Source organism: Echiichthys vipera (genome assembly GCF_963691815.1).
Source record: "Echiichthys vipera genome assembly, chromosome: 9".
Lineage (NCBI taxonomy): Eukaryota > Metazoa > Chordata > Actinopteri > Perciformes > Trachinidae > Echiichthys > Echiichthys vipera.
This window is the reverse complement of record NC_139834.1, coordinates 1,690,316-1,705,907: the sequence shown is the minus strand read 5'-3', so window position 1 is coordinate 1,705,907 and position 15,592 is coordinate 1,690,316. Positions and strand designations below refer to the sequence as shown.

The following is a 15,592-nucleotide window of genomic DNA, read 5'->3' as shown; positions in this document are numbered from 1 at the left end:
GGGTGGAGTGGCCTTAATCCCTTAACTGAACATTAACTCTGGATGACTAATCCTGAGCTTTACCCAATCCTTCAACCACAGCTTCATCTACCTACACCGACCCTACTGTGTTGTTATGGTTACGGTCTTATTACGGGATGAGGTTGTCATTTACAGTTTGCATTAAACTGTTTTAGAAACACTCCAGTGAACCTTGAGTTTGTTTTATTCTTTAATTTCTCTTCAATTACTCTGTAGAACACTTTAATAACGTAAAAATCACAGCTCATTCATTCATTCTGTAAAAAACAACACAAACAAAGGACGACTGTGGCTCAGTGGGAGAGTGGCTCGTCCTCCATTCGAGAGATCAGCCGTTCAATCCCCAGCTCCCCCGGTCCACATGTCCAAGTGTCCCGAATTGCTCCCTGTGCTGCGCTTGGGTGTGTGGATGTGTGTGAATGGTCAGATTAGATGGTCTGTAGATGTCCACTGACGTCAGTGTAGACATCATTTATGTGAATATACACTGGAGATCTAAATTAGTTTCGCCTCACAGCGAGAGGGTTCCTGGTTTGAATCCCGGCTGGGCCCTTCTGTGTGGAGTGTGCATGTTGTCCCCGTGTCTGCGTGGGTTTTCTCCGGGTTCTCCGGTTTCCTCCCACAGTCCAAAGACGTGCAGGTGTTCGGTTCATTGATGACTCTAAATCACCCGTAGGTGTGAATGGTTGTCTGTCTCTGTTCGTCTCTATGTGTCCTGTGATAGACTGGCGTCCTGTCCAGGGTGGACCCCGCCTCACGCCCCAAGGTCAGCTCGGATCGGCTCCAGCCCCACGACCCCGACAGGGACAAGAGGATGAAGATGAATGAATGAATGATGTTTTCCATCAGGCCCAAATAAAGTGAACTTTAGTGTCGTGTGATGGTCTGTTGGATGTTTCCTGCAGCAGGAGTTGGGCCTCTTGTTCAGCTCCATGGCAGGTGAACGCAAATGTTTATGTGAACCTCCTTCAGCAACATGCAACACCTCCACTGCACCTCTCTCCATCAGCTGACACTTTCATGAAGAGTCCAGATCTGAACCCCATAGAGAAGCTCTGGAAAATACTCAGTGACAAAGTCCAAGGGTTCGTCCACACGATCAAAAACGACCTGTTTCTTTGTTCTTAAAAAGTTCCCGTCCACTCGGCCTCGACTCCTTAATCTGTGCGTCCACAGGAAACCAGGTGCAGCGACTCCAAATGCTGTAGTACCCATGCCAGGCCTGGAGGTGGCGCTGTAACTGCCACAGAAACACACCAACAACAGAGAAGAAGAGACGGGGAGACGCTGTGGAGAATCCAAACACCGGAGAGTTTCTCTCCAAATCCTCCTCCAACCTAGAGACAAACGTGTCCCTGGTTCTGGTCTTAGTGGAGACTTTGGTGCTGTTCTGGACTCTGATGCACCCTTCACTCTGCAGTTAGTGTCCTCACTGAGCAGAGGGGGCTGCTGGGAGCCCCTTTACTCTGCAGTTAGTGTCCTCACTGAGCAGAGGGGGCTGCTGGGAGCCCCTTCGCTCTGCAGTTAGTGTCCTCACTGAGCAGAGGGGGCTGCTGGGAGCCCCTTCGCTCTGCAGTTAGTGTCCTCACTGAGCAGAGGGTGCTGCTGGGAGCCCCTTCACTCTGCAGTTAGTGTCCTCACTGAGCAGAGGGGGCTGCTGGGAGCCCCTTCACTCTGCAGTTAGTGTCCTCACTGAGCAGAGGGGGCTGCTGGGAGCCCCTTCACTCTGCAGTTAGTGTCCTCACTGAGCAGAGGGGGCTGCTGGGAGCCCCTTTACTCTGCAGTTAGTGTCCTCACTGAGCAGAGGGGGCTGCTGGGAGCCCCTTCACTCTGCAGTTAGTGTCCTCACTGAGCAGAGGGTGCTGCTGGGAGCCCCTTCACTCTGCAGTTAGTGTCCTCACTGAGCAGAGGGGGCTGCTGGGAGCCCCTCCCCCGTCCCAAAGCACTCCCAGGCGCCACTTTCTCACTACATTTAGAGACTTTTCACAGCTTCTTAGAACTGGATTTAGAAACAGAGCCTAGAGCAGTTTAGCTCCTTATTCAGAGCATCAGGGAAAAGGGAGACATCTGTGCTGGGCCTCATTCAGTCCCATGCATGTGGCTCAGAGTCCAGTTCAGTAAACAGTCTCTGGGTCCGTCTCTGTCCTCTCACGCAGCAGCACTGTTGTTGTTATGTGACGCCGCGGGGTCAGAGGTTGGAGGTGGGGCCATGACGCCGTCCTTTAACAAAGTCTGAGCTTTCACCGTCCAGACCACAACGCCATGGGGGGCGTTTACAATCTGCACACTCTGGGACCCGGTTTCTAAAGATCCTGTTTTCAGGCTCCGATAACGCCGGCTGCTGTGGACGGACGACTGAACCAGGTTACAGGAAAACGCGTCTCCATGTGGACGGGCCCTAATAAACCCACTCCAGTCAGTGAAGTGTGTCCGCAGATCAAAGCAGAGCAGAGAGAGAAACTAGTGATGTCCTGTGGGTTCAGATGAGCTGAAGTCACTCACAGCTGTGGCCTCTGCACTTCCTGTTCCTGTTTGAATAAAGGTTTTTGTTGAAGTGTCTTGATTATTTATAAAAACATGTTCTTACAGCAGATATTCTGTCAAACTATGAACAATAAAAAGTCACAATAATTCAGAATAAATCAATACTTTGTTCTCTAATTTTCATCTCCAGTGTAGCATGTCACTGTGAGAGGGACACTGACTTCATTGGGTTCATTAATTAAACAGTACACATATATACACACACACACACACATACACACATAAACATAAGCCTCAGGTGACAGGATATGACGTTCTACCTCTCGCGTACGACACCATGACCCGTGGATACAGTTATTATGAAACCCAGAAAAATACACAAAAATTAACAATGAAAAAAAATAACAATTGACATAGTAAAGTAAATAATTACAGATTATCTCATCTCATCTTCAGCCTCTAATCCTGGATCAGGTCTCAGGGGCAGCAGCTCCAGCAGGGGACCCCAAACTTCCCTTTCCCGGGCCACATTAACCAGCTCTAACTGGGGGATCCTGAGGCGTTCCCAGGCCAGTGTGGAGATCTAATCTCTCCACCTGGTCCTGGGTCTTCCCCGAGGCCTCCTCCCAGCTGGACGTGCCTGGAACACCTCCCTAGGGAGGCGCCCAGGGTTCATCCTTACCAGATGATCCTGAACCACCTCAACTGGCTCCTTTCAACACAAAGGAGCAGCGGCTCTACTCCGAGTTCCTCACGGATGCTGAACTTCTCCCCCTCTCTCTAAGGGAGACTCCAGACCCCCTCCTGAGGAAACACAGTTCACACGCTTGGACCTGGACCTGGTTCTTTGGGTCCTGACCTGGACCTGGTTCTTTGGGTCCTGACCCAGCTTTCATGACCACAGGTGAGGGTAGGAACCAGGACTGAGCGGTAGATCCAGAGCTTTGTCTTCCTCAGCTCTCTTTTCATCACAACGGTGCGGTAGAGCGACTGCAGCTCCGCCCCCGCTGCTCCGATTCTCCGGCCAAACTCACGCTCCATCGTCCCCTCACTCGTGAACAAGATCCCGAGGTACTTGAACTCCTTCACTTGGGGTCAGGACTCATTCCCTAATTACATGTTATTCACCAAGATTAAATCCGTCTTGGGTACCTCCACTCCCATGCTCCTTGGTTGGTCCCATTCCTCAGACTCCTGTGAGTCCGTGAGCTTTAAGTCCTAACAACATGGACGCTACCAAGACAATAAGCTGCATTTTATTGCTCCGAGCGTTTAAACAACGAGTCGATATATATATTATTTTATCTCTGTCTCAACACTAACTAAGGGCTGTCATTGCTCATCAGCAGGGCGAGTGCTGAACACAGACTTCCTCCAGACGAGCATGTAGCAACAGTGTCATCCTCAGTCATGTCGTCCATCTTTATCATTGTCTGTGTGAAGAACTCTAATGCAGGACGGGGTCTAATGTTAGGGGTCATCTGAAACAACACTGCACTGTCCTAAAAGTGCCACAGATGAAGTGTGTGAGTGTACAGCAGCTTTCACAGGTCGGGGTCATCCCCCCTGAGGGTGTTGAACTCTTCAGCGGCAGAGTACTTGTCGGCCCCATGACCCGCTGACTGGCGAAAACCCGCCGCAATCTCGTCAAAGGTGCGGCCCCTCGTCTCTGGAACCTTGAAATAAGTGAAGACGAAGAAGCCGAGCAGCAGGACGGTGAAGATGATGAAGACGTACGGGCCGCAGAGTTGCTGTAGTGTGGATATGCAGGGAAACAGTTAGGAAGGTTCTGGACTGATGGTGGATCTAAAATGTCTTTCTAAATCAAAGCCGTCTTACCGCAACGTACGGGAAGCCCATCCCGACCAGGAAGTTGGCAGACCAGTTGCAGAAGCCAGACACTGCGATGGCAGCAGGCCGGGGCCCCTGGGAGAACAGCTCGGCCACGATGAACCAGGGGATCGGGCCGGGGCCGATTTCAAAGAAGGCTACGAAACTGAAGACGGCCAGGATGCTGACGTAGGACATCCAGCTGAGCTGCTCCTGAGGAACACAACACACCGCAGACGCTTTCAGCCGCTGATGGAGAATATGGAGAATCTTTATTAAAAGCTATATTTTAGGGGACGGGGCGTTTTGAGGGGGACAGTTGGAAGTTTTGCTTTTCCATAACAAATATTCATTCATTTATCATTCATCTTCAACCGCTTATCCCGGGGTCGGGGTCGCGGGGGGGGGGCTGGAGCCCATCCCAGCTGACAACTGGCGTGAGGCGGGGTCCACCCTGGACAGGACGCCAGTCTATCACAGGACACAGAGACGAACAGAGACAGACAACCATTCACACCTACGGGTGATTTAGAGTCATCAATGAACCGAACACCTGCACGTCTTTGGACTGTGGGAGGAAACCGGAGAACCCGGAGAAAACCCACGCAGACACGGGGACAACATGCAAACTCCACACAGAAGGGCCCCAGCCGGGATTCAAACCAGGAACCTTCTCGCTGTGAGGCGACAGTGCTAACCACTAAATCCCGTGTAACAAACATATTTAGTCTAAATTAATATCTAAATGTTTTTTGACGGGTTTGACAATGACTTTCAGTCCCGTTCTGTTTCCATGGTAGCAGCCAATAGCGTTGGGCGTTACTGGTTGCCAGGGTTGTCTGTTGTTGGGTGCAGCTACTGTAGGCTGGCACTGGGTGAAATGGAGTTAGCCAATCGTGCAGCTGCTTCTTTGTCCCAGCAGCTGAGTGAGCGGAGACGGGCAACAACCAGAGTCACTATAGGCCGAGCATTCACTCCATGGACTGAGAGAAAGGAGAGGAACGCCATTCAAACGCACGCCCACATGGCTACGCTGCTCCTTGATGCTAACATCACTTTCATCTGCACTTAGCTGGAACGGCTAACGCTAACGGCTAATGCTAACTGTCAGTCAAACTCCTCTAATCCTTGTTTTGATGCTGTGATTTTCTGGAGGGGACGGGTTCAAACAGGCTCAAACAGACTCCGGTCTCCTGGAGCTACTGGGCCGGGTCTGACCAACCTGGCAACCCCACTGCTGGACTTCTTTTTTGTTGTTGGGACGACGATCTTGAGACACTAGATGGAGCCGTTCTGCTCATTCTCCAGATTCAACCTTTAAATAAAGATGATCTCAGGCACTTACCAACAACGCCATGGCAACAGTTAGAAAAACGGCTGAAACTGCCATTCCCATCAAACCGACGAGGTGAAGCGGTCTCCGGCCCACACGCTCCACCACAAACAGCTGCACAGGAGGAGAAGGAGGGTGTTATTTTTATTTTAAGGTGGATTATCCTGGAGTAAAACATCAGGCTTCTTTTGGGACTCACAGAAACCACAGTGAAGGCGGTGTTGACCACTCCGGTGCCTATGGTCGCATACACCGGCTGAGACACGCCTGCCTGCTCAAAGATCCCAGTGGAATAGTAAAACACCTGCAGATGAGATGAGTGTGTGTTAGTGTGTCAGATCTCCCTCACAGGCCTGATCTTAGACTATTTTAGCAGTGTGACACCAGAGGGAGGGATGTAGTGCTGAGTGTCGTCACGGCTGGGATCAGTACGGGTCAACTTTGAGGGTCGCTGTGTCCTGGTTAGTCAAACGTGTTTTTACACTTTGTTATTCAGGTTTAACATAAACAGTGTTTTAAAAAAAGTTTTCACAGTGCTTCTCTTTTTACACATTTTGTTTGTTCAGCTAAATATTCTACAAACAATACCCCATAATGACAAATTTATTACTAATAAAACAGGAAAAAATCACATCTACAACAACAGGACTGCATCGAAGCACAGCTCAGGGAAAGGTACAGAAAAATGTCTGCAGCATTGAAGGTTCCAGTGAGCACAGCGGCCTCCATCATCTGGTCACAGCAATCATGGGATCGCTGTGACCAAGAATCCGATGAACTCTGACAGAGCTCCAGCGTTTCTATGTGGACGTGAGTCACTCCTCAGTAAAAGGCACATGACAGACAGCCCACCTAGAGTTTACCAAAGGCACCTGAAGGCAGTGGCGTGCACAGACTTTTTGAAGGACACTTTAGCACATGTTTTGGCTCCTAGAGGACACTTTAACACACGTTTTGGCTCCTAGAGGGCACTTTAGCACATGTTTTGGCTCCTAGAGGACACTTTAACACACGTTTTGGCTCCTAGAGGACACTTTAGCACATGTTTTGGCTCCTAGAGGGCACTTTAGCACATGTTTTGGCTCCTAGAGGACACTTTAGCACACGTTTTGGCTCCTAGAGGACACTTTAACACACGTTTTGGCTCCTAGAGGACACTTTAGCAGACGTTTTGGCTCCTAGAGGACACTTTAGCACACGTTTTGGCTCCTAGAGGACACTTTAACACATGTTTTGGCTCCTAGAGGACACTTTAACACACGTTTATGCTCCTAGAGGACACTTTAGCACTAGTTTTGGCTCCTAGAGGACACTTTAACATGCGGTTTGGCTCCTAGAGGACACTTTCGCACACGTTTAGGCTCCTAGAGGACACTTTCGCACACGTTTAGGCTCCTAGAGGACACTTTAGCACATGTTTTGGCTCCTAGAGAGCACTTGATAGATCCTGCAGAGAAGAAGAATAGGAGCAACTGCCCACAAATAGGTGCCAAGCATTATACTCGTTATTACTAATACATTATTAGTGCCAAAGGTGCTTCAACAGAGTATTTAGCAAAGGCTGTGAATATTTATGTTTGCGTGATTCATTTTTTATGTTCTTTATTTTTAAGAAATTTGCAAAACATTCAAACAAACTTTGTTCACATTGTCATTGAGATAAAAATGAATTGAATCCATCTTGAATAAGGCTGTAACAGTGAAAACGTTACAGATACGTTCCAGAGTCATGAGTAAGAGAGGGAGGGAAATGTACTATTGGACCTTTCTCTCCATCTGACACGGTGACTTACGGCGTTGATCCCGGACAACTGCTGTGAGAGCTGCAGCATGATGGCCACAAAGATGGGCTGGCGGTACAAAGGGGAGCGGAACAACTCGAGGATGGTCACCGTCTTCTCCCTCATCATCTGCTGGCTCTCCTCCTTCATCTCCTGCATGTCCTCGCTCACCTCGTCAGTGCCCCGCAGCTTCACCAGGTCTGGAAGACACAAGTGAGATCTCTGCATCAATCAAGCTGCCTGTGTGTGTGTGTGTGTGTGTGTGTGTGTGTGTGTGTGTGCGTGTCTCACTGCTGTAGGCTTTTCTCTCGTCGTTGCAGTTGATGAGCAGGTATCTGGGGCTCTCGGGGCAGAGGGGCAGCAGGGCACACTGCAGCACTGCTGGCAGCACAGTAAACGCCAGCAGGAGGGGCCACAGGGACGCATTCCCCAAAATGGACTCAGTGCCAAAGATCTACAGGACACACACAACACACTCATGTCACATACACTGCACACTACATGAGTATTACCTTAAGAAACAGGTAAAGGCTTTTTGTGACAATGTGCCGGCATCTAAACATAGTTGTAGTACCTTCTAGCAAGGCTGTAGTTAAAGGTTGAATCTGGAGAATGAGCAGAAACGCTTCATCTAGTGTCTCAAGATTGTAGACGTAACAACAAAAAAGAAGTCCAGCAGTAACCACTGCAACCACTGCATACCAGGCAGAACCACATAAGACCTGCTGCTTTGGAGATGCTCTGAACGGGGTCATCCCTGTGTTCCCCCGGGTCCTGTGTTCTTATAGTCGGGGGAAAGGGTCCTATGTACCCCGGTCGCATAAGCCTCTGTCTTCATAAATTTAATTCATGATTTTGTTAGGGTGAGGGTCAGGGTTAGGGGGTAGTGTTAGGGTCTACAGAGGCCCGTTTGCCGGGGGAATTCGGCATCGAAAAAATAACACTTAGCCACTTTATTATTTATCAGTGTTAAGTTTCAACTTTCTAAGCTTCCATCTCCTTCGAGAGTCCATGAACTCCGTGAGTGTGAGGCTTTAAAAGGTGATGCTATCGCTAATGTAGCCTGTGAATGTTCTCATGTGTCCAGGTCGTCGTTCTCCTCAAAGCAGCTTCAGTTAAAAGCAACTGGACTTGGTTATTTGTCTAGGACAGGGCTCTGCAACCTTTACTATCAAAAGAGCCATTTTCCCCCTCTCTTCCACCAGATCACATGTGTCTGGAGCTGCAAAACAGATTTGATGTCACAGCGTATGAAGGTTTATATAAAGTTACTGTTACCTGCCATTGTTACCTGTCCTAAAACTGTTGTTGTTCGCTAATTTCTCACCACATATCAAGCACACAGGTGAGCCACCATCATGAGAAAGCAAATTAAAATGTCCACGAAACACCAACTCCAGATCAGCCCCCTGCAGGGAAAGGCGCTGGGCTGTAGACCGAGGATGTGACAGGATGTAATATTTTTTAAATATCACCTTGAACTCTAAGATAACAGGTGTTCCCTCGTCCACTGTCCAAAAAGACATTATTTACACGTTGTTTATATAATTTTTTGGCAAAGCTACAGGGAGCAACTTAAAAAGGGGCTAAAGAGCCGCATACGGGCCAAAAGCCGCGGGTTGCAGACCCGTGGTCCAGGAAGACGTTTCACCTCTCATCCAAGAGGCTTCATCAGTTCATGTATGCATCTGACCAGGACCAGGAACAGGCTGGGACCAGGACCAGGTCCAGGACCAGGACCAGGAACAGGCTGGGACCAGGACCAGGTCCAGGACCAGGACCAGGACCAGGACCAGGACCAGGCTGGGACTGGTCCAGTCGCTTTTGACTGAAATTGCTTTGGGGATTTCACTACTGGAGATTTGCCGAAGATGAGAAGTGAAGAGGGTAGTCAAGTGTTAAGGTCTCACCTGTGCCATGAGAATGCCAATCACCACACCAAGTTGATGCAGAGTTCCCAAAGCTCCACGGAGAGACGTGGGCGAGATTTCCTCAACGTACATGGGCACAAAGCCAGTGGAGAGTCCGGAGTAGAGACCCACTATGAAGCGTCCGATGATGAGCATCTCAAAGGAAGCAGCCATCTTGCAGAAGCCCATAAACAAAGCAGCAACGAAGGCGAGCACGTTGGCGATGAGCATGGAGTTCTTCCTTCAGAGAAAAGAAGAAGAGTGTCCGTCAATGTTTGTCGTTTTTATGGACAGGTGTGACTCACAGTGTCGTCGGTCGTATGGAGGGTCGTACCTGCCGAAGCGGTTGACAAAGAGGCCGACGGAGAAGGAGCCGAACATCCCTCCCACGGAGAAGATGGCCACGGAGAGCGACCACAGAGCTGTCAGAGTGGTCTGAGGGATGGGCTCCGAGAACCTGCTGCTCCAGGTCTCATTGTAGAAGCTCTCAATGATCTGAAACACAAGACAACGCACAATGGACTCAGTGTGTTTTTGTTACACACGTGGCTCTCTACAGTCTGTCACTTGGTCCACACTGAAATGATGTCACCACTAACATCAGTGATTCCTGACTTTTCCTCTACCACCATCATCAGAGTGATACTTTTAGTTTAGATGGAACATTTTTCAACAACTGAAGACAAATCCGGCGAGTTGTTTGTGTGTTTCGCTGTCCATTACTGCGGTGGCGTCTCCCTCCAGGATGCACCAATTGAATGGGAGCTCTCATTCTCTCAGGGTAAAAAAACGTCCACTCCAACGGCCGCTCGAGCGACTCACATGCAAATTATGGGCGTTTCAACGAGGGAGACCGCCTCATTAAAGGTATTAGAGCCTAATGGAAACGTACCTTTATACTGATAGTTTGGGACAACTGTTGTAAGGGCGCACTCCCACTGTGCCTCCGTACCGTGCCCCAGCACGTTTCACGGCTAAAGTCTGGTTCCTTTGACCAGTGTGAGTGCAACCGTACCGCGTCTAGGAGCGGCACGCTTGCCGTCCTAGGCCCGTTTGGGAGAGGTGGGCTTTAGTAAAGCACGTTTGCACGTGTACGAGCACGAGCGTGCACACGTGTACGAGCACGAGGCCTACGGCGGCTCTGAGGTCATTTCCTGTGCGCCTGTTGGGACGTAGAAAAAAGAAGGAGGGACCATGCGCGGACATTTCAAACAATGGCGGTGAAAGGTTCACGTTGGTGTGATGCGGAGGTGGAGTGTTTACTGCAGATTTGGTCGATGAAAAGATTCAAAAACAGTCGACAAGACGCACAAAAACTCAGAGGTCTACGGAAAGATCTGGAAACAAAGCCACGCATCGCCATGACGTCATCAATGCGTGTGACATGTTACGGCGTGATGACGTATAGGCAGCAAGAAGCATTCTCCGAGGCCCAGGTAGTGTGAGTACAAACGGGCCTGGAGGGGGGGACAAGGACCCTAAAGCACGGGGCACGGGACGGAGGCACAGTGGGAGGGCGTCCTTACACAACAACATACTCACGTTCTGAGGAGCGTTGATGACACCAGTGTTGTAGCCAAACTGGAGAGAGCCGATCACAGCCGTCCCCACAGCCAGCATCAGCTGGGGCGTCACCTGCCGGGGAAACAAGGATAAAGGTCTGAGTTTAACACGACAGCTCATACAGCTCACACACACACGCTCCTTTAACTAAGTATAGTCACACATCAGCCTGCAGCCCTTTCTTAACCCTGTTTACTCTTCCTCATAAATGCGAACGCAAATATGTAGTTCCGATAGCACAGCACATCGTCATTAGGTGTAGTCATGGATGAATTACCAATGAACCTGCCAGGCACCAGCCCAGGGGCCTAGAGGATCAGAGGGGCCCAATCCATGGTCTCTATCCATCTGTTAGTCTGACCTAACACCCTTTCAAAATAAGATTTCCGGGTCCAAACGCTCCGTTGAAACAAAACAGACACAACGTCCGAACATGTGAACAGTTCCTATCACCTCTTTGGTCAGTTAGACTCTTTTTCATCAATAAGAAAAGAGGTAAAAGGACAATTACGCTTTGAAGAAGCTCAACAGCACCTCTGCAGTGCCCAGGAGATGAACTGACACCTCTCCAGTCACCAGTCCACACTCCATTCATGGTCCACGCAGGGACCGGGACCGGCGACCCTCCAGTTCCCAGCCAAGTCCCCTATGGACTGAGCTACTGCCGCCAACTACACTAATTACAGTCACACATCAGCCTACATCCCATTCTTAACCCTGTTGTCTACCATGTCAGGCTCATGAACCATTTCCACATACATGCAAACGCAAATATGTAGTTCAGAGCACAACGCGGAAGGAAATCCATGGCTTATTGGATGAGTGTATTTGCTGAAAAAGACCATGGGATGATTTTACGCCAAAATCTCACATTTCAGAAGGAAATAATGTACTTTTTACTCTACTACCTTTATTTGTGAGACCTGTTTGTTTACCAGTCCATCTGTTGTTGTCACGGACGGTGGCAGGGAATACACGGAGGATTGGACCCAAATGCAGACACGGAACTCGTTCGTTTTCACAGATTTAATAAACTTACTTAACAAAAAGGTGCACAGAGAACAAACGAGGGGAAAACGGTCACGGGGAACGAGCACAGGAGGGAGGTACGCTGGGAGACGGGCTGGCAGGGAGGCAGGCAGGACAACAGGGAGACGGCAACCCTCCTGCTGCTGAGACATCTGGAGTGTGTGGGTTAATGATCCGGCCCCGAATGAGACTCAGGACCGGCTTAATATACAGGGAGGCAGGTGATCAGTGCCAACGAGAACCACCTGCCGGGGAAGCGAGCTCACAACAGGAAACACAGGAAGGGGAGCACAGACAGGGAAACACAGACAGAGGGAGACAAACAGGGAAACACAGACAGATGGAGACAAACAGGGAAACACAGACAGAGGGAGACAAACAGGGAAACACAGACAGAGGGAGACAAACAGGGAAACACAGGCAGAGGGAGACAAACAGGGAAACACAGACAGAGGGAGACAAACAGGGAAACACAGACAGAGGGAGACAAACAGGGAAACACAGACAGAGGGAGACATACAGGGAAACACAGACAGAGGGAGACAAACAGGGAAACACAGACAGAGGGAGACAAACAGGGAAACACAGACAGAGGGAGACAAACAGGGAACACAGACAGAGGGAGACATACAGGGAAACACAGACAGAGGGAGACAAACAGGGAAACACAGACAGAGGGAGACATACAGGGAAACACAGACAGAGGGAGACAAACAGGGAAACACAGACAGAGGGAGACAAACAGGGAAACACAGACAGAGGGAGACATACAGGGAAACACAGACAGAGGGAGACAAACAGGGAAACACAGACAGAGGGAGACAAACAGGGAAACACAGACAGAGGGAGACAAACAGGGAATCACAGACAGAGGGAGACAAACAGGGAAACACAGACAGAGGGAGACAAACAGGGAAACACAGACAGAGGGAGACAAACACAGAGAGTGGGGGGGCTGCCCTGATGTAATCATGACAGGTGTGCTGTTTTACATGTTGTACATAAACTACACGACTGCTCTTAAAGTACGTCACCTGCTATTAATGAATGCACTAATGTAACACTGACAGGTGCCGTTCTGATGAGTCATGAGTCCTTTTATCTTTGATCCTCTGACTACATGTTGATGACAGTACGTCTTTATTCAAGTGCATGACACTAAAAAGAAGAGGTGTGGGGCGTTCAGTCTCCTCTCCCCACAGAACGCAGGAACGTCACGTGTGTGAAATCCTTCTCCTCATCTATGAAACAGCAGCTCCTCAGAAATCAGACACGCTGCATCATCTGGATTCATGCGCTTTACTTTGTCTTCACTGTGGCCTGCGGTCATTTAGATTTGCGTGTTGTGTGTATAAAAGTCTCCACGGTCTCGCTCCACCACCACCTGTGACTGACTTCATAGAGAAAAGGACTCTGGAGGGTCTGAGCACCAGGGCGTGTGTCAGAGGAGACTGTGAGATCCCCCAGAGACGCACTGCGTTTGGGAAGAAGGTGTCGTCTGTTGTAGGGGGGAAACCTGGATCAGTCTTCCCTCCACAATAAGAGCACGCCCACATGTTCCTCTTTTAAAGGTCGACTCAGAAAGTAAATCAAATCAAATCAAGAGTGCGACCACTGACTCGTCTGTGTCATACTGCACAGGACATCTCATTGTTGTATCCTGAGTGTGTCATGTGTTGTGCGGTGTGTCTTGTCTCTTCTATTTGTATTTTATTTATTTATTTAGTGTATTTGTATTTTTTTAGCAGGGACTACGGATGCAAATGAGCATCTTTGCTATAATCCGGCACTTTTACAGTGATGTGTTGTTATCGTTGTTCATTAATGTGACTGTCCCTAACAAACAAAGCATTGATTGATTGATTGAATATTCATGTGTTTTAACGTGTCACATCTTTATTTGATGTCTGTGTGCTTCTTCATCAGTCTCTTCCCTGTGTCTGTGTTTATGTTTTAAGCCTTGTGTTGTTTTATGTGTTATCCTTATGCTGTGTTTCCTATTTCTGTGTTTTTTAATGTTTTCTTAAATGTCATCAACCTGCCGGGGAGTGCACGGATAAATCTGACTCATTAACATGTGTGACTTTGTCTCATCTCATCTTCAGCCTCTGATCCTGGATCAGGTCTCAGGGGCAGCAGCTTTAGCAGGGGACCCCAAACTTCCCTTTCCCGGGCCACATTAACCAGCTCTAACTGGGGGATCCTGAGGCGTTCCCAGGCCAGTGTGGAGATCTAATCTCTCCACCTGGTCCTGGGTCTTCCCCGAGGCCTCCTCCCAGCTGGACGTGCCTGGAACACCTCCCTAGGGAGGCGCCCAGGGTTCATCCTTACCAGGTGATCCTGAACCACCTCAACTGGCTCCTTTCAACACAAAGGAGCAGCGGCTCTACTCCGAGTTCCTCACGGATGCTGAACTTCTCCCTCTCTCTCTAAGGGAGACTCCAGACCCCCTCCTGAGGAAACACATTTCACACGCTTGTACCCGCGACCTGGTTCTTTGGGTCCTGACCCAGCTTTCATAACCACAGGTGAGGGTAGGAACCAGGACTGAGGGTAGATCCAGAGCTTTATCTTCCTCAGCTCTCTGTTCATCACAACGGTGCGGTAGAGCGACTGCAGCTCCGCCCCCGCTGCTCCGATTCTCCGGCCAAACTCACGCTCCATCGTCCCCTCACTCGTGAACAAGATCCCGAGGTCCTTGAACTCCTTCACTTGGGGTCAGGACTCATTCCCTACCTGGAGTAACAACCCACCGGCCTCAGATGTAGAGGTGCTGATCTTCATCCCGGCCGTGTCACTTATGTGTGACTTTGTTGCTCTTGTTAATTAACGTGCGTCTAAATCTACATTTTCAATAATAACAGAGTGAAAAGATTGAATTTCCCCTTGCAGGATTAATAAAGGAGTTCTTCTTCTTCAGATGAGTATGTTTGCTTGTTGTTATGCAGACTAAAGAGGTTGGAGTTTTGAATGCACTGTTAAAGGATATTTTCCCACAATGCAGTGCTGCACAAAGGAAATGTTAGTCACTCTTTTGCAGGAGGCGCTGAGACAAAACCAGAGAGCGGTGCAGACAGATGTGCGTCCTCCACAGAGCTGGGTCTGTTCGTTCCTGTCTGTTATAGTGAAGGTTTTCAACGCCACCGTACTCTCGGGGGAATTGTTGGGTCTCTGTAAATCATAAATAAGTCATAGAGTGTGGTCTTTACCTGCTCTGTAAAGTGTCCTGAGATAACTTTGGTTATGATTTGGCACTTTAAATAAAACTGAACTGAATCATAGAAAGTGTTCTTGCTCTTTGTGCATCTTTTAGTCGATTCATTATCGCCCGTAAAGGTGCAAAACCTTGCAACACACACTAAAAAGGAGCTGTAAACAATAAGAATGAAGAATAATTTCATTGTAATAAACTGCAGATTTGTGACACCACCCACTGTTCTCCTGAAACACGCTGTGAGAGCCGTGTGTGATGTTGTTCTCTGCTCACTGGAACTTTAACATCGTGCTGCTTTTCACAAACACACTCGACCTGAGCACCTGCTCGACCACCGTCTGCAGACTATTCGTGCCTCTTTTACATAGTTTATCACATTGTCATGTACTGGTGATGACGTAGCCGTTACCTGGCCGCTGCACTCCAT

At 49.2% G+C, this 15,592-nt stretch overlaps 1 protein-coding gene across 1 annotated transcript; it reads right to left on the bottom strand.

The window, feature by feature from the left end:
- Positions 1 to 4,049: 4,049 nt before the first annotated feature.
- Positions 4,050 to 15,592, bottom strand: LOC310951423 (solute carrier family 2, facilitated glucose transporter member 1-like; the record flags this gene model as incomplete). Its single annotated transcript, XM_083919631.1, has 10 exons — positions 4,050 to 4,256; positions 4,345 to 4,548; positions 5,681 to 5,782; positions 5,868 to 5,972; positions 7,462 to 7,649; positions 7,741 to 7,903; positions 9,360 to 9,600; positions 9,694 to 9,854; positions 10,902 to 10,994; positions 15,575 to 15,592. 10 exons carry the CDS (start codon positions 15,590 to 15,592, stop codon positions 4,050 to 4,052), a joined length of 1,482 nt encoding a protein of 493 aa, XP_083775757.1.